At 39.3% G+C, this 24,020-nt stretch overlaps 1 protein-coding gene across 1 annotated transcript; it reads left to right on the top strand.

Moving 5' to 3' along the window:
• Positions 1–1,878: 1,878 nt before the first annotated feature.
• Positions 1,879–21,219, top strand: EAPP (E2F associated phosphoprotein). The gene is made up of 7 exons (XM_052659768.1): positions 1,879–2,012; positions 5,017–5,198; positions 6,291–6,383; positions 7,685–7,802; positions 11,045–11,158; positions 16,983–17,550; positions 21,135–21,219. The coding sequence occupies exons 1-6, from the start codon at positions 1,915–1,917 to the stop codon at positions 17,257–17,259; spliced, it is 882 nt and encodes a 293-aa protein (XP_052515728.1). The 5' UTR covers positions 1,879–1,914; the 3' UTR covers positions 17,260–17,550; positions 21,135–21,219.
• The last annotated feature ends 2,801 nt before the right edge of the window (positions 21,220–24,020 follow it).

The raw sequence follows: 24,020 nt of genomic DNA, 5'->3' as shown, positions 1-24,020 counted from the left end.
CAAAGAGTCAGACACGGCTGAGCGACTGAACCGAACTGAACTGAATAGGTGTTAGAGGTTATACTAAGCAGATCGGACAAAGACAAATATAATATCTATAAAAATCACTTACTGTTGCAGTCGTGCCTGACTCTGCAACCACATGGACTGCAGCATGCCAGGCTTACCTGTCCTTCACAGTCTCCCAGGGTTGCTCAAACTCACGTGCATTGAGTCGGTGATGCCATCCAACTATCTCATCATCCTCTCTCACTGCTTTTCCTCCTGCCTTCAATCTTTCCCAGCATCAGGGTCCTTTCCAGTGAGTCAGCTCTTCGCATCAGGTGGCCAAAGTATTGAAGCTTCAGCTTCAGCATCGGTCTTTCCAATGAACGTTCAGGGTTGATTTCATTTAGGACTGATTCCTTTGATCTCCTCACAGTCTAAGGGTCTCTCTAAGAGTTTTTTTCAACCGCGCAGTTCAAAAGCATAAATTCTTTGGCGCTCAGCTTTCTTTATGGTTCAACTCTCACATCCATACATGACAACTGGAAAAACCACAGCTTTTACTAGACAGCCCTTTGTCAGCAAAGGAGGGACAAAGGAGTCCAATCGATTCCAAGACTTTCAGTCTATGGCAACTCTAAGGATGTCGGGAAGTGGTAAGAGCAGAAACTGAGTCAAAAGCAGCTCTGACTGAGGCATAGAAATGGGGTGAAAGATGCTGTGCTGATCTGGTGCTACATTGATTGAATTGCAGCAGACGGAGATATCTAGCCAAGCAAGAAGAAATCCGACAAAGTATCAGAGGAAAGGGCAAGGATTAAATAAGACAGAATAGTCATCTGAATTGGATCATTAAGAGGGGTCACTTGTCCCTAAGGGGGCAGACGCTTGAGTATAGGCTGGTAGAGAAACAGGAGAAACTGTCTCACAGTCAAGACGCTGTCATCTGTCTCATCTCACATATACAGCAGATGTAAGGTAAGGGCTGAGAAAAGGTCGGAAATAAGAAGAGGTCAAGATAGGCAAATTAGGAAGTAAGTAATGGCAGGTTGGTGCTTTTGAACGGTGGCGTTGGAGTAGATTCTTGAGAGTCCTTTGGACTGCAAGGAGATCCAACCAGTCCATCCTAAAGGAGATCAGACCTGGGTGTTCATTGGAAGGACTGATGCTGAAGCTGAAACTCCAATACTTTGGCCACCTCATGCGAAGAGTTGACTCATTGGGAAATTCCTGATGCTGGAAGGGATTGGGGGCAGAGGAGAATGGGATAACAGAGGGTGAGATGGCTGGATGGCATCACCGACTCGATGGACATGGGTTTGGGTAAACTCCGGGAGTTGGTGATGGACAGGGAGGCCTGGCGTGCTGTGGTTCATGAGGTCGCAGAGTCGGACACGACTCAGCTACTGAACTGAACTGAATTGAATGACAGCTTAGCAACTTTTTGGAAGACAGACGAGGGCGAAGTCAGACTGAGAAGGGAGAACTGTGAAAGCAAGGCAGTAGCGCGAGAAAAAAAGGTAGAAGGGTTTCAGGCGACGAGGCTGGAGGGACGTTGAATGCTAGTGTCTGGAGACCTACTGGCCCTGATCTAAGGCTACAAGCCCCTCAGCATATAGATTTCTGGTTTTTCACGTCACAACGTGAAACACGGCACGTGGAGTGTTCATCCCACATACTGCCACTTATGAGGGTGCTGACTGCAACTTCCAGTAATAAGGTAGCGGCTTCGTACGTTTCCGAATAGGAACATATTCCTGTTGCGAAGGGGAGCAGCAGGTCTTCCGGACCCGCCTGCCGTACCAGCCCTTCGCTGGGAACATCCGCGCAGGCGCGCATAAAGGACTCGGAAGTGCGGGCGGAAGTTGTGCCGGAGCACTTTAGGGAAGGGACCTGCGGAGTAAACAGTCGTTCGGCGGACGCCTGTGGATGGTATCGGAGGGGCCGGCCACTATGAACCGCCTCCAAGACGACTATGATCCGTACGCAGTTGAGGAGCCTAGCGACGAGGAGCCGGCTTTGAGCAGGTGGGCCCCTGCCCCGCGCCGTCCCCCTGCCACTCTCCGACCCCCGAGGCTTCGGACCAAGGTCAGACAGCCTCCCGACTCGCTGCGCTTGCCGGGCCCGTGCGGATGCTGCGGCCAGCGGTTCGGGACCCTGTCGCACCCCACTGTCGTCTGTGGACTCCGCTGGGGATTCTGGTGAGGTCTTGCAGTAACGGGGGAGGCAGGATCGAAATTGGCGCAGGGGAGGGCCATAGTCCATATGTTGGAATTACGCGTAAGAATCAAAAACTGTGAGGTCGAATCCTGCTTCTGCAGCTTACCAGTACTGTGACTGAGGTCAAGTCCCTCGTTTATAAAAAGGAAGTATAATAAGCATATCGCGAGTTTGTTGTGAGGCACTTGGGACTTACTGTGGATTGAACATCATTAAGATTAAACTGCCATAAACAGAAATTAGGGGATAATTAACGTTTTTTTTTTTTTTTTTTTTGAGCATCTGTTGTATGCTTGCTGTGGGCTACAGAGATCAGACATAAGATTTTTGTCTTTGACAGGTTTAACGGTAAAGTAGGGGGCATAAGATAGATATGTATCTTGCGAGATATATGTCTTGGAAATAAACGTGTATTGCAGAAGAGCGCTGTAGAAAAAGATGACCTGGGATAGTTACAGATGAAGTTCCACTGGAATTTCCAGAAGAAAGGGATTTATCCTACCTGGGGGAAACTCGCAATTATGTTGACTAGAGATTTCCAGGCAAGTTTAGCCATTTTAAAAGCTGTCAGCAGATCCTGTTCATAAACTTCAAAACATTCTGTCCGACTAGTTTTCTGTGAAACTGTTTTTCTCTTAATCACAGTGCTTCCTCATGCTATCCTGGGGAGGGTTTATAGGATGGGAGATCAGACTGCTGTGAAGATTTCTGTTGTGGGAAGTGAGGATGGATTCCAGGATTCCCTTATGAAGAGTTTCACTTAGGGGCCCAGTCTGTGAAAGTAGGTCTCAATTAGTAATTCAGTTTGATTGGTTTCAGTGTTTCCTGAACTTGAGTTATTCTTCCATTATCATCCCCGTATTCACCCTCGTTATTATTTATTTAATATTTTTCTTTAAGTCAGTTTACATTTTTGCAGTTAAATGCCTTCTCTTTTTTTTTTTGGCTCACAGTTTGTGGGATCTTAGTTCCCTAGCTGGGGATTGAACCTGGGCCCCCAGCAGTGGAAGCACAGTCCTAACCACTGGATCACCAGGGAATTCCCATGTAGTTAAATATTTGTAAGGAGACTTTATATTCCTATGATAGTTGCCACTGGTAAGGTAACTGTAAATATAAATACTTGGAAAACAAAACAGTGTTATTAGGTGGTATTGCCTGCTGAATCCAATGCTTGTTTTGGAAAGGGAAATTGTGTTAGAGAGGTGTTTAAGAGGTGTCTGTCAGGATTTGATTTTACTCATTCTAGAAGTGACTCCTTTATCGCCTGTTACCGTTTCATGGAAGCTGGCAGAACACATGAATCTCCTGAGTGAGAGGCACCTCATAGTAGAGCAGGCAGTCTGAGCATCCCGTTTGTGTTGGTTGCTCTTGCTTCCAACTCCTATCTATAGAGTTACATGCAGAGGCCCAGATGGCTGCTACATGTTCAGTGGGTTGGTATCATAGCTGAGGACCACTTGGGCTTGGAGAATGCACCTTTTACAGCAGGCAGTAAATATGCCGCTAGATGCCAGTAACCCCTCCTCCCACGTCCCAGTTGTGACAATCAAAAATATCTCTAGCTATGCCAGATGTTCCCTAGGAGGCAAAATTGCCCCCAGTTGAAGAGTACTGTGATAGTTCAAGGGTAGTAGTGAAAGATAAGCCTGAAAAGATAAGTTGAAACCAGATTGTGGAAGATTCTTTTGAATGCTGTACTCAGAGTTTTGGTCATGGATGACTTTTTTTTGGATTTGGGTAGTGATGTGATAAGCGTTCTTTAGGAATAATATGGTGGCATCAGGGTTCAGGGTGGAAGGAAGCAGAAGAGTTTTGAGACCTGGAGATCCTTAGGCCTTGATGGTACAGGCAGAGATAAGAGAACCTGAGTGAATATAGAGGTGATGGAGAAAGGGAGTGTGCAGGTCAGGATGGGGAATTTTCTTGGGAGTAAAATCTGGGTAAGGCCTCTGTCATTAGCAAAATTGATTGGCATGAGTTGTATTATTCTTATTTACCTTCTTCTGGTGTGTTAATAGAAGAGAAAATAGTGAAGCAAAACCCATGAATAGTCTGTAACGGTTCATCAGATCATGAATAATTGAACATTATATATGTACTATTGACTGTATTAGAAATGTCTTAGGCATTTCATCTTGATAACATTTCATTTCTTCTGATATCTGGTTTAATTCCATACTGCTATTGATGGGGAAACCCAGGCACAAAAGGCCAAATTGGCTTAAATTGCTCAGGAGAATTTGGAATATATTTTAGGTCTCTCTCTCTCTCTTTTTATAGTTCTCTGTAGCACTGTGCCTTTCAAACTGTGATATTTACTGTCTGTTAACACTTTGTGTGGATATATTAGCTGTCTGTTACATATATTAAGTTTTATTTAAGTGTCCAGACTTTAAAACAAATGCCCAGTAAAGTTTTCATTGCTGATGGAATTACAAATTGGTGCAATACACTTGAAAAGTAGTGTGATAATTCCAGAAGTCAGAAAGATGTTTGTGTCTAATTTTAGACTTTTAACCTAAGGAAATCAACAGAAGCAAAATTATATATCCAGAGTTATTCATTGTATGTGTTTAATAGCAAGGACAAATAACTATACAGCATCTGCAAGGGGAAATGGTATGCAGACATTAAAAAATATGTTTGGAAATACGCAGAAATGGTTGAAGTCAGAAGAGCTGTATGTAATGACAGCTGAATCCAGTGCAACCTTATGAAACTTAAAATTGTTGGGCAATGGGATGATAGGTGTTTAAGTTATTTTAATACTTTAATATTCATGTTCTTTGTGATTTAAATGTGTTCTAGTTCTGAAGATGAGGTGGATGTGCTTTTACATGGGACTCCTGACCAAAAACGAAAACTTATCAGAGAATGCCTTACTGGGGAAAGTGAATCCTCTAGTGAAGATGAATTTGAAAAAGAAATGGAAGCTGAATTAAATTCTACCATAAGAACAATGGAGGACAAGTTATCTTCTCTAGAAACAGGTAAACTTTTAGTTAGATTTTCACATAGATATTTTTCTAAGCTCCATGATGGCAGAGACCCTTATTTGCATTCTGTTGTGTCCCCAGCACTTTCAGTCAGTGCCCAGTAAACACGTCTTGAGTGAATGAATAAATGTGCTTGGCAACCTGAGCGTACTGTTCTTTCATTGCTAGTGCAGAATTTTCCTGTGGTGCCGGAAAGAGACTGTTAAGCATTGTTTACTTATATGATTTCCTTTTGTACTTTTTACCTTCGGATAAAGAAAGAAAGAGACATTAGCTTATAGAAGTACTTTTTAGGTTATATAACACTGATCTAGCAGATTGAGCAATGTGTCACCACAAATTCCTGTCTTATTTTAGTAAGTAATGAAATATACTTAATTTTGGTGCATGGTCTGTTATGTAAAATGTACCTGACTTGAAAACTGTTTTGTGAAAGTAGGACTCCTCAACATTGGTTTCCATATTGTTATGCTATATATTAACTGTTAAAAATGGAAAGAATATATGATAATGATAAAAGCAAGGGCAGATATTAGTTAAGAGGAAGAATTAGGGATGTACGCATATGATGACAGAAGTATAGGAAATGTCATGGCACTAGGCACTACTGAGGAGAGGAAGAAAATGTCCTCGACTCATTCCTCCTGACTCTGTAGAGCTCTTATCCTCTTTTTTCTAAAGTCCCTTAAAACAAGATGTTTATTTCCTGTTCTCTACAGTATACTGCATGGCTGAAAGGTAGAGATATATATACTGGTAACTTGAAAATATGGCTGTTTTGTTTTATTAGAGGTGCTTTTATCATTATCATATGTGCTTTCAGTCTCTTTCTGGCAAGAGAGGAAGAATAATTTTCTCATGATTTGGAACACATATTCGACGACGAGTTCTCTGTGATTGCATAGGGCACAGAAATACAGTTAAGTCATTGACTCCAGTAAGTCATTGATGTGAAAGTATTTTTCCACTGAAATGAAATTGGGAATGAGCCGATAGCAGTTTGAAGTGATGGAAGAATGTATGGAGTTTTTTATATTGTCAATTCTGTATCTTTTAGTCTTTAAACTTCCTTTATGGTTTGACTAGGGTCTTCAGGAGATGGGTTAGTTGGAACAGCTCCGACAAAGTACTATGACAATATATATTTTGATTCTGATTCTGAAGATGAAGACAAAGCAGGTAAGGAACATGTTTGCCAGGTTTAGCAGTTATATTTTATGAAAGAAGTTTTACCTAGCAATTTGATATTAGGTTTTCCCTTTGAGTTTTATCCTTTAAGAAATTGCAGACAGTTGATGTGAAAACAAAAGCAGGATTGTGTGTAGAGCAGATGGAAGCACACACACGTGAGGGCTGGGACTAGGGCAGCGTGCAGAGGCGCATCTGGGGAGAGGAGGAGAGTCCTGACTCAGTAGCTCTCTCCTCAAGGCTCTCGGCCTTTTCCTTCAGCGTTCTTTAGCACAGCAGCATTCGCTTTCACGACTGCAGATAGTTTCTACTCTCTTTTAGAATTTTCCCTAAGTTGTTGCTTAGGGAAACAATTCTTTTTTTTTTTAATCAACCTCTCTGTTCTTTGAAATTAATTTTGTATAAATTAAAAAAATTTTTTTTTGGCTGTAGTGAGTCTTCATTGCTGTGTGTAGGCTTTCTCTGGTTGCGGCGAGCAGGGGCTACTCTTGGTTGCTGTAGTGGGCTTCTTATTGCAGTGGCTTCTCCTGTGGAGCATAGGCTCTCGGCACCGGGCTGAGGCTTTAGTTGCTCTGCGGCATGTGGGATCTTCCCAGACGAGGGATGGAAGTGGTGTCTCTTGCATTGCAAGGCAGATTCTTAAGCACTGGACCACCAGGGAAGCCCCTGATTTTGTGTAAATTTTGAGCAAAGTTGAGCATAATGACAAGAGCTAAAACTAACTTAATTATATCAGTAGTTATGATGGAATACGTACATATTTATAAGGTAAAGAAATGATTTTATATTTTTATATATTGTTGGATAAATACTGACTTGCTCAGGTAGGTCTAGTGTGTGTAGACGATCATAGTGGTTCCCCCCACACTCATTTTTGTTCTGATTTCAGGAGCATTTTATGTATGAGAGCTTATGGAAAATTTAAGACATCAAAACTAGTTTCTAAGGAATCCCTGTTGGTTCAGTGGCTGAGACTCCATGCTTCCACTTCTGGAAGTCTGGGTTTGAGCCCTGATCTGGGAGCTAAGATTCTGCAAGCCGAGCAGTGCAGCCAAAAAAAAAAAAAAAATTAGTGTCTATTCTTGACTTGATTTGAGTGGCTTTTTTGAGACTCTGACTTCTCATTATTTGAACTCGGTTCTGAACTCTATTTGGAGGAATAGTTTAAAAAAGTTTTTTTAGGAAAATAGAAAAAATGTATACCTTAGGAAATAGGATTCTTCATTTTGTGTAAAAGAGGTGTGAATTTTAGACATGCTACTTAGCCATATTCTTAACATTTTCAAAATTAGCACAAGTGACCAAGAAAAAAAAGAAGAAACAACACAGAATTCCAACAAATGATGAATTACTATATGATCCTGAAAAAGATAACAGAGATCAGGCCTGGGTTGATGCACAGAGAAGAGGGTAAGAAATTTAATATTTCACATCTTTAGGGAAAATGATTAAAAGATGATTTTCACTGTACTCACGTTTTGAGTGTATGTGTGTGTGTTTATAGGGACTTTGCAGGTGGCTAAGATGGTGAAGGATCTGCCTGTAACGCAGGACACCCGGGTCGTGCATAAGGAAAGTTTGAGAAAAAAACTACTGAATATTTTGAAAAGCAAATTTCAGTCAGGCCACTGGTTATTTATTTATTTTTATTTGAAATATAGCATCATGGACTCAATGGACATGAATCTGAGCAAACTCTGGGCAATAGTGAAAGACAGGGAAGCCTGGTGTGCTGCAGTCCATGGGGTCACAAAGAGTTGGACATGACTCAGTGACTGAACATCAACAACATAGTTGATTTACAATGTTGTGCCAATGTCTGCTGTACACAAAGTGACTCAGTTATATACATATATACATTCTTTAGACCATTTATTTTTTAAAAACTGTTGTTGAATTCAAACTGCTGTAGCTAGTCAAGTCTCTCCCTTCAAGAAACAAAGCAGACTTTTCAAATAAGCAGTATAAAATTACTTAGAGATTAAAAGTTCAAATGGGAAATTCCCTGGGGGTGCAGTGGTTAGGGCTCCACGTTTCCACTGCAGGGTGCTCGGGTTCCATTCCTGGTTGGAGAACTAAGATCCTGCATGCCTCAGCATGGCCAAAAGTAAAAGAGTTTATGTGGATTAAGAGTGGATGTTATGTTTTCTATTTGAATACTTGAATCATGTTTACAAATTTGACTTTTTAAAGTTGAGGTGAAATTCACATGACATGATGTTAATCATTTTGAAGTTAACAGTTCAGGGGCATTTAGTGTGTTCACAGTGGTGTGCAACCACTACCTATGTTTATTTCAAATCATTTCCATCATTCCAAGAGGAAACTCCATACTCTATTTCAAATTTGATTTGATAAAAATCGATTTATCATAAAAATGAAAGCTGAAAGCTTATCACTATTACCTAATGTTACCCTAGCCTGCCTGAGCTTCAGAATCACCTGGTGGGAGTGAAATGCAAACCCTTGAGTCCTACTCCAGGAAGTCTTGATTCATCGGGGGTGGGGCCCAGGAATCTATAGTTGTCCAGTCCAGAGGGAATGTGATGCTGTGTGGGTCTTTGTGTACCACCTTTTAGCTTCCACTCTCCCACTTTGTCCTTGTTTCCTCTCCCAGTTTCACCCATGCACCAATTACAGCTGCCTCTTGCATTTATGTGATGAGTAGTTTTCACACCTACAGTGTGAAATGAACATTTTAAGTGCTGTGAGCGCGATTGAAATAATGAAGGAGCTTATGATCTAGCTCCTGATTCTGGTAACAGAAGTTGTCAGTGACTTAAGATGGAATGTATTTTCACTGTTATATAATCTTGAGAAGTTACATCTTAGTATCTTACTCACATTCCTATGTCAAGTAGTAGTTGCCTTTTAAGACCACAGAAATCCACTTCAGATAATGAATTCAGTACATTTTAAGCACCACAAGGACAGTGATCATACCTGTCTTGTTCAGTGGTGTATCCCAAGCATCTTGCACAATGTCATATGGACACTCACTATCTGTTGAATGAATAATTTAGTTATTTTCTTGGGGTTTGAAATTTTTCAAGCATTTGGAGGTATTTAACAAAAATTATGAAATATATACCACACGTTCTCAGTATTTTTCCCCACAAAAAAGAGTTTAGGAAGTAATGCCAAATGATTTTGTGTTTTGCAGTAGAGTTTTTTGATGTTTTCTATAAGCCCCTTTTAAGAATATATCCTTTTACACCTTAGTGTCTTTGTAAGTAAATTCATACTTTATTTTTTCAATCATCGCATATTTGTTGAGCACTTACTATATGCAAAACACTGTTCCAGACTCTTGAAATACAAAAGGGAACAAAACAGACTAAGATTCTTAGGCACTTAGAGCTTACAATGCTTGCTTTTTAAAAGTAGCTTTATTGATGTATGTGTGTTTAATTAGTAGACTTTTTTAGAATAATTTTAGATTTACAGAAAAATTCAGCTGGTAATACAGAGAATTTCCTTATTACTTCCCCCCACCAACAACAAGATGATCTGACCACTGTACTGCCAGGGAATCCCCCCAGATTTCCTGTTTTTATGCTGATATCCATATTCTCTTCCAAGAGCCCATCTGGGATACCATGTTACATTTAGTTGTCATGTCTACTGAGGCTTTTCTTGGCTATGAGTTTCTCAGACTTTCCTTGGTTTTGATGACTTTAACAGTTTTGAGGAGCATGGATCAGGACTATTGTGGGAGGGTCCTCTATTGGAATTTGAGGTTTTGGGGAGAAAGACCATAGAGGTAAAGTGCCGTTTTCATCAGTTTGTATTGAGGGCACACACTACCAAGCATGCTTTAGTTTCTCAGCTGTAAAGTTACTCTTTCCACACCTTTCTGTACCTTCTGTTTGGAAGGATGTCATTATACTTAGCCTCGACTTAAGGAGTCATGTTCAACCTCCTGTAGGGGAGAGTACCTTCATAAATTATTTGTAATTCTTACATATGGGAGATGTATCTGTTCTCCCCCATTTATTTACATATTAAGTCATTTATGTCAGCATGGAGTCATGGGTATTTATTTATACTTTGCTTATAATTTAACACTGTTTTATTTCAATGCTCTAATTGTTTTGATTTCAGTCATCAGGGGCTCTTTGAGTTGGCTCCTGTGCCCCTTTAACATATTGTCTCATGGATTTTTGGTTTTGGTTTTGTTTTTTTCTTTTTGAGCACCACCTTACTTTCTGGCCCTCCAGGATATTCCAAGTCTACCTTATGTGCCCCATTCCTAGAATTAACCGTTTCTCTGAAGGGTACTGGAGAAGGCAGTGGCACCCCACTCCAGTACTCTTGCCTGGAAAATCCCATGGACAGAGGAGTCTGGTGGGCTACAGTCCATGGGGTCGAGAAGAGTCGGACATGACTGAGCGACTTCACTTTCACTTTTCGCTTTCATGCATTGGAGAAGGAAATGGAAACCCACTCCAGTGTTCTTGCCTGGAGAATCCCAGGGAAGGGGGAGCCTGGTGGGCTGCTGTCTCTGGGTTGCACAGAGTCGGACACGACTGAAGCGACTTAGCAGCAGCAGCAGCTAAAAGGGTACTGATTTCTATTACTGGAAAGTGGCATTAGAAAGGAAGATCTGGCTTTAATGTGCTTCACCCTTCCTCTTTCTTTTTCTGTTCTAGCTACCATGGTTTTGGAATACAGCGACCACGTCAACAGCAGCAGCCTGTTCCGAATAGCGATGCTGTCTTGAATTGCCCTGCCTGCATGACTACACTATGTCTTGATTGCCAAAGGTAACTGATAAACACATGCACACACACACGTGAAAATAAAACCACTTGGTGGTCCTTGTTTAAATAGACTTTCGAGGTACTTAGGAATTCTGATAAAGTTCTGTCTTCATATATCCCTTGTGCTGCATGACTGATCTTTATAGAAATAATTTTGATTATATGTAGTCTAACTAGGTTTTCTAATAAGTACTTGCCAGTGCTGATAAGGATTCAGTAAAACTGCATATATGTTTTAGGATGATGAAATTTCTCAAATAGACTCATTTTTTTTTTCTATTGTGATAACATAAAATTTGCTATTTTAAGCATTTAAAAATGTTGCTGTAAGAGTATTTCATTTGAATATTCAATTTATTGTTAGCTAGACCATTTAAGAATTAAAAAAAATCTTTTCCCAGCTTTATTGAGATGTAATTGACATATACCATTGTATAAGCTTTAGGTACACAGTATACAGTGTAATCAGAAAAGGCAATGGCACTCCACTCCAGTACTCTTGCCTGGAAAATCCCATGGATGGGGGAGCCTGGTAGGCTTCAGTCCATGGGGTCACGAGCAGTCAGACATGACTGAGCGACTTCACTTTCACTTTTCACTTTCATGCATTGGAGAAGGAAATGACAACCCACTCCAGTGTTCTTGCCTGGAGAATCCCAGGGATGGGGGAGCCTGGTGGGCTGCCGTCTCTGGGGTTGCACAGAGTTGGACACGACTGAAGTGACTTAGCAGCATACAGTGTAATAATTAGATATTCAAATATATTTCAGGATGATTACCACAATAAGGTTAGTTAACACAGCCATCACCTCACATAGTTCCTTTTTTTGTGTGGTGAAAACTTTTAAGATCTACTCTCAGCATTTTTCAAGTATGTAATATAGTGGGAGCTTGGGTTTGATCCCTGGGTTGGGAAGATCCCCAGGAGGAGGTCATGGCAACCCACTCAGTGTTCTTACCTGGAGAATCCCTATGGAAAGAGGAACCTGGTGGGTTACAGTCCATGCAATTGCAAAGAGTCGGACACGACTGAGCAACTAAGCGCGCGCACACGCGCGCGCACACACACACACACACACACACACACACACACAACTAAGCATAGCACGTTGTTAACTATAGTCATCACGCTGTACATGGATTTCCAGAGCTTAATCATTATAACTGGAAGTTTGTATCTTTTGACCACTTTCATCAACCTACCCTCCCCCACCAACTTTTTTTTTTACTATAAGTTTATTTATTTTAATTGGAGGCTAATTAATTTACAATATTGTATTGGTTTTGCCATACAGCAACATGAATACGCCACAGTTTACACGTGTTCCCCGTCCTGAACCTCCCTCTCACCTCCCTCCCCATCCCATCCCTCTGGGTCATCCCAGTGCACCAGCCCCGAGCATCCTGTATCCTGCATCGAACCTGGACTGGCAATTCATTTCACATATGATATTATACATGTTTCAATGCCATTCTCCCAAATCATCCCACCCTTGCCCTCTCCCACAGAGTCCAAAAGACTGTTCTATACATCTGTGTCTCTTTTGCTGTCTTGCAATACAGGGTTATCGTTACCATCTTTCTAAATTCCATATATATGTGTTGGTATTGGTGTTTTTCTTTCTGGCTTACTTCACTCTGTATAATAGGCTCCAGTTTCATCCACCTCATTAGAACTGATTCAAATGTATTCTTGTTAATGGCTGAGTAATACTCCATTGTGCACATGTACCACAGCTTTCTTATCCATTCATGTGCTGATGGACGTCTAAGTTGCTTCCATGCCCTGGCTATTATAAACAGTGCTGAGATGAACATTGGCTCCCCCACCAACTTTATGAGTTCAGTTGTTTGTTTGTTTGTTTTTGGATTTCACATATAAGTGAGATCATACACTATTTGTCTTTCTCTTTCTGACTTATTTCACTTGGCATAATTCCTTCAAGCTCCCTCCATGTTGTTACAAATGGCAGGATTTTTTTCTTTTTTCTTTTTAATGGCTGAATAATATTCTATTGTGTGTCTATACCATATTTTCTTTATTTATTCATCAGTTGATGGACATGTATGTTGTTTCTACATCTTGGCTGTTGTAAATAATGCTGTGATGGGTTTTTGGGAGGAAGACCACTGAAGTAAAGTGCCATTTTTATCACATTATGTCATAGGCAACAAGCTACCAACATGGTTTATGGCTGTTAATGTTGACCTTGATCACCTGGCTGAAGTGAGGGCTCAGATGTCTCTTTGAGAGAGTATTTTCATTCCTTTGTATCCATTCCCAACAGAGGGATTGCTAGATCATATGATGGTTCTCTTTTTGACTTTCTGAGGCTCCTCTGTACTGTTTTCCATGGTGGCTATACCAATTTACACTCCTACCAATAGTACACAAGGGTTCACTTTTGTTATCTTTTGACTTTTTGATCATATCTCTTCTATGAGGTGATATCTTACTGTAGTTTTGAGGTGATAATCTTACAGTAGTTTTGATATGTAGTTCCCTGATGGTTTGTGATATTGAGTACCTTTTTGTATACCTGTTAGCCATTTGTATGTCTTTTTGGAAAAATGTCTATTCAGCTTCTTTGCCCACTTATTAATTGGATTTTTTTATATTGAGTTCCTTATATATTTTGGAAATTAACCCCCTATGAGATATATGATTTGCAAATATTTTTTCCCATTCGACAGGTTGCCTTTTTATTTTGTTGATTGTTTCTTTGCTGCACAGAAGCTTTTTAGTTTGATGTAGTTCTGTTTGTATATTTTTGCTTTTGTTGCTTGTGCCTTAGGTGTCAGTTCCAAAACATTGCCAAGACCAGTGTTAAGGAGCTTTATTTTAGGTTTTCTTTTAGGAGTTTTATGATTTCAAATTTAAGTTTTAGTCTTTATTTCAAATTAATTTTTGTGAGTGGTATAAGTTAAGGGTCCAATTTCATTTTTTTGCCTATGAATATCTAGTTTTCCCAATACCGTTTATTGAAGAGATTGTCTTTTCCCCACTGAATATTCTTGATTCCTTCCCAAATACTAGTTTATGGTACATGCATGGGTTTATTTCTGGGCTCTTGATTCTGTTCTGTTGATCAATGAGTCTGTTTTTTATGCCAATCCCATACTGTTTTGATTACTGTAGCTTTGTAGCATAGTTAGAAATCAGGAAGTGCGATGCCTCTAGCTTTGTTCTTCTTTCTCAAGATTGTTTTGGCTATTTGAGGTCTTTTATGGTTCCATACAAACTTTAGAATTTTTTATGTTTCTATGAAAAGTGCTACTGGAATTTTGATAAGGGTTGCATTGAATCTATAAAATGGCTTTGGGTAGCATGGACATTGTAGCAGTCTATGAGCATGGGATATCTTTACATTTATTTGTGTTTTCTTCAGTTTCTTTCATCACTGTCATAGTTTTCAGTGTATAGATCCTTCACCTCCTTGGTTAAATTTATTCCTAAGTACTTTAGTATTTTTATGTTGTTGTGAATGAGATTGTTTTCTTAATTTCTCAGTTTGTTGTTAGTGAAAATGCAACAGATTTTTGTTGATTGCTTGTGTGTCCTGAATCTTTACTGAATTTATTAGTTCTAACATTTTCTTTTTGGAATCTTTAGAGTTTTGTATACATAAGATCATGTCTTCTGGAAATAGGGATAATTTTACTTCTTTCTTTTCTGTTTGGTTACCTTTTCTTTTTTTAACTTGATTGCTTTGACTAAGATTTCTAGAAATATATTGAATAGGAGTGGTGAGAATGGACACTCTTATCTTGTTGCCTGTTTTAACCTTTTTATTTTTAACTTTAAACTTTCTATTTTGTTTTGGAGTATAGCCAATTGATGATGTTGTGGTAGTTTCAGATGAATAGCGAAGGGACTCTCAGCCATATGTATATATTTATCCATTCTCCCCCAAACCCCTTCCCATCCAGGCTTGCACATAACATTGAGCAGAGTTTCCTGTGCTATATACAATAGGTCCTTGTTGGTTATCCATGTTAACTATAGCAGTGTGTACCTGACCTTCCAGTGTACAATTCAGTGACATGAACTACAGTACAATTGTACAGCCATCATGACTCTCCATTTCCAGAACTTTTCATCACTCCAGACAGGAGCTCTTTCCCCATTAGTCAGTAAGTCACCATTCTCCATCCGTACCTATCCCAGCCTCTGGTAATCTCTATTCTACTTTCCTTTTGGATTGTTCTTTGCTAGTGTATAGAAACAGCAGATTTTTATGTCTTCATTTTGCCCTCTGCAACTTTGCTGCATTAATTTATTAGCTCTGATAGTTTTTTGTGTAATCTTTATAGAGCTTTAAACATATAATATCATGTCATCTGTGAACAGAGAAGATGTTACTTCTTCCTTTCCAGTTGGGATGCCTTTTATTTCTTTTTCTTACCTAATTGCACTTACTGTAACTTTCAAGTTGGATAGAAGTGGTGAAATCAGGTATTTTTTGTCTTGTTCCCTTGTCTTTGAGGAAAAGTTTTGTCTTTCATCATTGAATATGATGTTAGCTATGAATTTTTCATATATGGCCTTTATTATATTGAGGAGTTCCTTCTATCAGTTTTTGGGTGTTTTTATTATGAAAGTGTTGAATTTTTCAAATGCTTTTTATGCATCAATTGAGAAGATCATGTATTTTTTTTACCCCCATCATTCTATTAATCCAAATATAATCTTGCCTTTTTCCTCTCCTTTTTTTTCCAGTAGCCTTATAAATGTCTATCTTAGTCCGTGTTATAAATCAGGTTAACTGAAACTAAATGATGATGCTGGTGGTAGATTTGTTCCAGTCACTGAGTAGCCAGATGTAGTTTTACTCTTACTAGCTAACTTGAGGTTTCTGATCATCTGCAACAATGAATTTTCATACTCTCCATTTGAACTCTTAAGTTTTTTGTATATAAATTGACACCTAGAGTAGGAAATAAAGAAAAAGTAAAGTACCTTTGTACTAAAGTTGCCTTTCTTTTAAATTAAACCATGCTGCTATGTTACAGGATTCCTATACCCAAAAGAAGTTGCTTCATGATCTAACAGTAGAAATTGGTCTTGGTAAAAATTGTGTTCCATGTGAATACAGGATTCCAGTATGGTGGAGTATAAATGTAATTTTTATGGTCTCACCTAGAGAAGCACCAGCTTGGTGGTTGGTGGACGAGGAAAAGATCAGCATTTAGAACCAATGGAGGCATAACTTGACTTCACTGTTTTTAGCCAAATAGATATTTCTGTTATATGAGGTTTAAGGCGGAGAAAAGGAAAGTAACTTACTAAGTCAAGAAAAGTAGGAAAACATTAAGTTATTTGAGGAGAACAAAGAAATCATTATTTATTCGTTAGACTATTGGAGTGAAGCCAAGAATGGCCATTATGAAGTCAGATGCTCTTTAAGCATTTAAAACTGTAGCTTTTACTAAAATAGTGACCAGAATGGCACCCTGTAATGAGAGGAGGGCAGAGTCTCAGGCCACAACAGGAAAAGATGCAGTCAAAGATTTTTTAAACATTACCTCTCAAGTTTCCAACAACTTTTGTCTTTCTGTGTTGGAAGAACAAATCAAAAACTTTTTTACTGAGGTAAAAGTTAGCTTTAGAGCAGTAGAATATATTCTTTCTTTATTATCTATTTTTGTAACAGGTCCCTTCCTATTCTTAAAATAACTCTTAAAAGTTTTTGAATTTCTTGTTTTGCTCTCATGTTTTAACTTTGTTTGGTATTTCAGCAAGTTTTTGAGTCTTAAATTTTTATCTAAATGTATAACTATTAAAATAGAACATAAATCCAAATTCTCCGTTTCATTTTCCTCTTAGGCATGAATCATATAAAACTCAATACAGAGCAATGTTTGTAATGAATTGTTCTGTCAACAAGGAAGAGATTCTGAGATACAAAGCCCCAGAGAACAGGAAGAAAAGGCGAGGCCATAAGAAGATGAGGTCTAACCAAGAAGGTGCTGCGGAGGAGGCAGAGACAGATGTGGAAGAAATCTATCACCCAGTCATGTGCACCGAATGTTCCACTGAAGTGGCAGTCTATGACAAGGATGAAGTCTTTCATTTTTTCAACGTTTTAGCAAGCCATTCCTAAATAGCCAAGTTGGCATTTAATTGTATACAAGGCAAATACACAGTTATATTCTTCCCGCCTGCTCATCTCAAGTGACATTCTGAGTGGTTATTTGAGGAACCAGTGTTTTATCTTTATCTTTTTGAAAGAAAATGGTTATCTGCTCTCATCCCTCCACCTCCTTTAAAGAAAAAGAAAATTTCCCCAGTTCTGATGGGATTCATTATTCATTCCTTTTTTGGATAGATATTTGGAAGCTGGGGCCTTTTATTTATTAAAGCTCTCTAGAATTAAAATGTTCTAGAGTTACAGGTAACTTTTGTTTCAGAGTATTACTTTTGTTTTCTATTTTGGATATACCCTTGGTGTACTTAAACTGGAAACTGTCTCTTCACTTTTGTATATATTGTTTTTGCTTAGAAGTATGTTTATTTCTCTTCTCCCCCATAGGATAGAATGAACAGTATTTAGTAATTGTTAAAATTAGGTAGAGTTAGTATGGGGGTGCCTTGGGTAATTAACATAGGTCTTTCTTAGAAGGATGATACTTACAAGTATTCTAAACTTAATGAATTAACATAGTAAAATAGAAATTTGTGGTAAGGAAGAGCAAACTCAGCCTCTAGCTTTAGACTTAAAAATTCTGTTGCTGTCTCTTGTGCTACCATTTATTTCAGAATTGCTGTTGCAAGCAACCAAGGTATGTTTATTTTTGCTCTTAATAATAGAAAAATCATTAGTGGCAGCTTGGAGGAAATTGCAGTGTAGGCATCTGTACATTTTAGCTTTTCTAAAAAAATATGATTGGACTCTCACCAAAAACAACATTAGGAAGCTCGGGGTCGTCTTGTTATTTTAATAGAGATGTGATAGAGTGAAAAAAAGTCAGGAAATAGGTTTTAATTCAGGCTCTACCATGCTAATCTTTGGCAAGTCTGTTCCTGTGAGCTCGTTTTCTCATCTTTAAAATGAAAAGAGAAGAGCAGTGATTTTCCACAGAGGTCAGGGCTCAACAGAGCTTGAGGGGGGCTTCTGCTTTCTTCCTCAGAGAATGATATACCTCCAGGAGGGAAAACATATCCTTTCCACTTCCCTGCCTTTTGCACTTTCTAAAAGGCTACACATACGGTGAACTGGAACCAGTGATAGTGTGGTATTTGTAGGAATTGAATGAAGGCAGAAGAATGATAAAGAATTTGCTTCTAGGAAATTTCCAGTGTCTTAATATCATAGTTGATCATTTTTGTGATACGCTGATATCTATCCAGTTCAATTGTACTGGAGAAGATTCTTGAGAGTCCCTTGGATTGCACGGAGATCAAAGCAGTCAACCCTAAAGGACATCAACCCTGAATATTCATTGGCAGGACTGATGTTGAAGCTGAAACTCCAATACTTTGGCCACCTGATGCAAAGAACTGACTCATTTGAAAAGACCCTGATGCTGGGAAAGATTGAGGACAGGAGGAGAAGGGGTGACAGAGGATGAAATGGTTCGATGGCATCATCGACTCAGTGGACATGAGTTTGAGCAAACTCCGGAAGATAGTGAAGGATAGGGAAGCCTGGCATATTGCAGTCTGTGAAGTTGCAAGGAGTCAGACACTACTGAGCAACAAAAATCCAGTTGAAAGCAATATGTATACTTTTCTTTTTTTTTTTTTAAGTTTTTTATTTTTTTAATTTTAAAATCTTTTAATTCTTACATGTGTTCCCAAACATGAACCCCCCTCCCACCTCCCAATATGTATACTTTTAAATGTTTCAATATATATGCTTTCAAATGTTTCAGTGTATATACTTTTAAATGTTTCAACATATTGCCAGATAATACATTACAGAATAATACTACTAGTCTACTTATTTTAACCTTGTATTTGTCTTACTGTAGCTTTGTAAGATCTTTTTCTGTCTTAACTATCATTGTGTCAGAAGTCTGGGCATGGCTTAGCAGTATCTTCTACCGAGGGTCCAAGAAGGTTGTAATCCAGTTGTTGGCCAGGTTGTATTCTCATGTGAAGACTTGCCCAGGGAAGATTTCACTAACTGCTGTACTTCCAAGATACTGCAAAGTGTGAGGTTGTGGGACTGAGGTTGCTGTTTTCTTGCTGGATGTAAGCCAGGTGCTGCTCTCTAGAAGCCTCCTGCCAGGATGTATCTATGCTTCTGTTCTGTGTTTTCATGTATATCATTCATGAACCCTTTGTCCCCTGCATTGGAAGCGTTGCAGTTTCTTAACCACTGGATCACCAAGGAAGTTCCTGTGATTACTTCTTTTCTGAGCCCCTTATCCTCCTTACCCCTAGATGTTTCGTCCTCACAGTGCCCTAGCCCTCCCTTGCAGGAGTCACTGCCACCCACCTCTGAACTGTTATGTAATTTGGAAATGAAGGAGGCAGGCAGTTAGGGAATGGATGACCCTACCCCATGTCATCAAATATTAAGATGCACGCATATCCAATGTTGAATATCTTCTCAAAAAACTTTCTGAATGGATTATCTTTGTTTTGGAAATTAATTGACTGTGTTGACTCATTAATGATTTGATACTCGTTTTAAGCAGTCATGCATATGTGAGAATTCTTGAGAAATGTAAAAATCTAATGTGCTAATTATTTTCAAATGTAAGGAAATTCATGTTTTAAAAATGAAAAAATTATATGAATTTGATGGAACATTTAAAAATTTTGTAGTTTAATTTTCTTAAATTGGTGTCTGCCCTTTTCATGGCTAGATCTCAGGCATTTTCTTGTATGTTTTCGTTTCTGGAAAAGCTTGCAGGCCCTGGGCTTCCTGCCTGCAGTGTGAAATGGACAAATTGGATTTGATCAAGTCTTCCTATAGGAAGGGATCAGTAAGGGAACAAAAAGTTGGCAGTAGTTTATCAATATCCCATCAGTTCAGTTCAGTTCAGTTCAGTTGCTCAGTCGTGTCCGACTCTGTGACCCCATGAATCGCAGCATGCCAGGCCTCCCTGTCCATCACCAACTCCCGGAGTTCACTCAAACTCACGTCCATTGACTCAGTGATGCCATCCAGCCATCGAATCCTCTGTTGTACCCTTCTCCTACCCCCAATCCCCCCCAGCATCAGGGTCTTTTCCAGTGAGTCAACTATTCGCATGAGGTGGCCAAAGTACTGGAGTTTCAGCTTCAGCATCAGTCCTTCCAATGAACACCCAGGACTTATCTCCTTTAGGATGGACTGGTTGGATCTCCTTGCAGTCCAAGGGACTCTCAAGAATCTACTCCAACACCACAGTTCAAAAGCATCAATTCTTCGGTGCTCAGCTTTCTTCACAGTCCAACTCTCACATCCATACGTGACCACTGGAAAAACCATAGCCTTGACTAGACGGACCTTTGTTGGCAAGGTAATAGCTCTGCTTTTGAATATGCTATCTAGGTTGGTCATAACTTTCCTTCCAAGGAGTAAGTGTCTTTTAATTTCAGGTAATGAAGCAATTTCAATAATTCTTAATAGCATGACAGATTTTATTATCTTTTAATAGGTATTGGGTAATGGGACCTAGGGAAGCACAGGAAAATTTCTTTTGCATTAAAGCAGTTCTAGGCAGAGTAGTATTTATTTAGAGTAATGCCAGGGCTGCCACAAGAAAATACCACAAACTAGGTGGCTTAAACAACAAATGCATTTTCTGAAAGCTCAGGAGGTGGAAAGCCCAAGATCAAGGTCAGCAGTTTTTGTTTTTTGTTTTTGTTCTGAGTCTTCTTCCCCTGACTAGCAGAAGGCCACCTTGCTGTGTTTTCACGACTTTTCTCTGTGTGTATGCAGGTCTGTCCTCATCTCTTTTATGTAAGGAAATAAGGAAAGCAGTTATAATGGATTAGGGCCTACCTATGTGACCTCACTTTATTGTAATTACCTCACTACAGATCCTGTCTCCAAGCACAGTCGCATTATGATGCACCAGGGGTTCGGATTTCAGCACACGCATTTTAAGAAGATACACTGAAGCCCATAACAATTGTCATTGTTTATTTTATGCAATAGCAAACTTGATAAAGCACACTTCAATTAAGGTAAATCTTTTCCTACTGTCTTCCAATGGGAATATACTGCCCTCCCACCCCTCAGTGAAACATAGTGATCGCAAGAGTAAGACCTTAAGCTCAAAAGCGGAAACAATTTTGAATTGCTCTGTACCCTCCAGATCCTCCCCCCACAATTTTGATTTTTTTCTTCCTGTTTTGCCAAGTCTTTTCTTTATATTGTCTTTCTTCAGTCCTTCTTCAAATGATGAGCATACCTTCCAGATACAGAGTCGCTCCATTTCATGTGGAAGATTGTATAACTTGGCTTCCCTTTCCCCTTTTGTCTGAGATCTCAATGAACTGTTTTTAAAAAAACACCTAATTTTATGGAAGTAGAGTTGATTTACAATATTGTACTCTGCTCTATAGCGGTATGATTCAGATATATAGATAGGTATTCTTATCCATTATGCTTTATTATAGAATATTGGATATAGTTCCCTGTGTTGTACAGTAGGACCTTGTTTATTCTATATATAATAGATGCATTTGCTAACCCCAGCCTCCCAACCCATCCTTCCCCCTTTCTCCCTCTGCTTAACAACCACAAGTCAGTTCTCTATGTCTGTGAGTCTGTTTCTGTTTTGGTAGGTGAGCTTTCAATGAACTCTTCTTCCACCTCACTTATCCCCCTCTTTTTGTTATTTCTCTCTCACCTTCCTTTTTCAGTGTGACTGTGTGCTAAGGCCTAGACATACAGAGTAAGAAGAGACACATTCTTTTCATGAAGTTTACTGTCCAGCATGAGAAGACGACCTTTAAAAAAAAAGCACTGACTTTAGATGGTAACTGAGAGTTGTGATTTGATGTGAAAATAAGGGAGTAGCTACTATGAGAGAGTGTGTGTTTTACACTTTAAATAGAGCTTGGAGAAGGCCTAATGAAGTGGTATTTGAGCTGAAACCTCCCCATTGAGTTACTTTCCTGCAGGTGGATATTTGGGTTGTTTTTCTTCTTATTTATTTATTTTGCTGTTAAAAACATTGATGCTTTGAACATTCTTATACACATTTCTTGATGCATATTTCCAAAAATTTTAAGGTTAAATCTAGGAGTGTTAATTGTATGTTATACTATATGTGAATGTTTAGTTTTCAGGATGGTGCCAAATCATTTTCCACAATAATTATACCAATTTACATCCACGAGGGAAACAAAAGAAATTCCATTTAATAGGTTCCCCTGGTGGCTCAGTGGTGGAGAATCCGCCCGCCAGTGCAGGAGACATGGGTTCAATCCCTGATCTGGAAAGACCCCACATGGCGAGGCGCAGCTAAGCCCACGAGCCGCAGTTGAGCCTGTCTGTGCTCTAGGGCCTGGGAGCGTCAACTGTTGAAGCTCGTGTGCTCAGAGCCTGTGCTCTGCAACGAGAGAAGCCGCTGCAGCCTTGTTGCCGACATCTTAGCGAGGCGGCAGTTGTCACAGCTGCCCTCCGGGCTTCACTCTGCCGCCCAAGGACAACAAGAAGAGGAAAGATGCCGGAACAGTCGATCAAGAAAGACAAAGATCCAGAGAACAAATCTGGGGCCAAAAAGAAGTGATCCAAAGGCAAAGTTCGGGACAAGCTCAATACTAGTCGTGTTTGACAAAGCAACATATGACAAACTCTGTAAAGAAGCTCCCAACTCTAGGCTTATAACTCCAGCTGTTGTCTCTGAGAGTCTGAAGATCCGTGGTTCCCTGGTCAGGGCAGCCCTTCAGCAACTCCTTAGTAAAGGACTAATTAAACTGCTTTCAAAGCACAGAGCTCAAGTGATTTACACCAGACACACCAAGGGTGGAAATGCCCCAGCTGCTGGTGAAGATGCATGAACAGGTCCCACCAAATGTACATTTTGAAAAATAAAACTTAAAAAAAAAAAAAAGCCACTGCAATGAGAAGCCTGCAGCTAAAGAGTACCCCTGCTCTTCACCAAAATGAGACAAAAGCCTGTGCAGCAATGAAGACCCAACACCGCCCTCCCCCACCCCCTGCCAAAAAAAAAAAAAAAAGACTCAGAGCCAGGATTCATTAAAAAAAAACACACACAGAAATTCCATCTGAGAATCTCCCAAACTTCCCATAAGAATCTTCATTCTTGTCAATACTTAACAAATTTAATTTTTACCAATCTAAATATGTATTTTTACCAATTTTTCATTGCAATTTTTATTTTATTTTCCTGATTATTATCTGTTATTTTACTTTTAAAAATAAATTTAAAAATACATTGTAGGTAGCAGACTTTTGTGAGTGATATATTGCAAATACTTTCTCTCATTTTGTGGCTCTCATTTCACCTTCCTCATAGTTTCTTTTAATGAAAAAAAAGTTCTTTTAAGATGGTCGAATTTGTCATTTTATGGTTAACACTTTTTGTGTCTTGGTTAATAGCTCTCTCCTAACCCTGAGGTCACAGATAATTCTCTATTTTCTTTGAAATGTTTCCAAAATATCTACTCATATCTAATTATTTTATCTATCACTGATTCCTTTTTTCTTTGTGGATACTTAGCACTCTTTATTGAAAAGTCCATTCTTTCTCCAGTGACCTAAATGGCATCTCTGTCTTATCAAATTTCCAAGTGTGCATGGATCTACTTCTGGGCTCTCCATTCTGTTTTATTGGTTGGTTGTTTTGTACCAATGCAGTGTACCATGTTCATTTCTGTAGCTTTATGGTAAGTTAGGCTATTACATTTTAGAAGCAACTAGTAAAAGTTCTGTAAACCTATTTGAGATCTTAA

This window comes from Budorcas taxicolor, chromosome 21, assembly GCF_023091745.1.
Source record: "Budorcas taxicolor isolate Tak-1 chromosome 21, Takin1.1, whole genome shotgun sequence".
NCBI lineage: Eukaryota > Metazoa > Chordata > Mammalia > Artiodactyla > Bovidae > Budorcas > Budorcas taxicolor.
This window is presented reverse-complemented; position numbering and strand designations above follow the sequence as displayed.

Bases quoted from the DNA above. Each gene is read 5' to 3' on its own strand.
- EAPP (XM_052659768.1), top strand. From the start codon at position 1,915: ATGGTATCGGAGGGGCCGGCCACTATGAACCGCCTCCAAGACGACTAT. The intron at 7,803-11,044 runs GTAAGAAATTTA...TTTCTGTTCTAG, and splicing joins GTTGATGCACAGAGAAGAGG to CTACCATGGTTTTGGAATAC. The intron at 11,159-16,982 runs GTAACTGATAAA...TTTTCCTCTTAG, and splicing joins CTATGTCTTGATTGCCAAAG to GCATGAATCATATAAAACTC.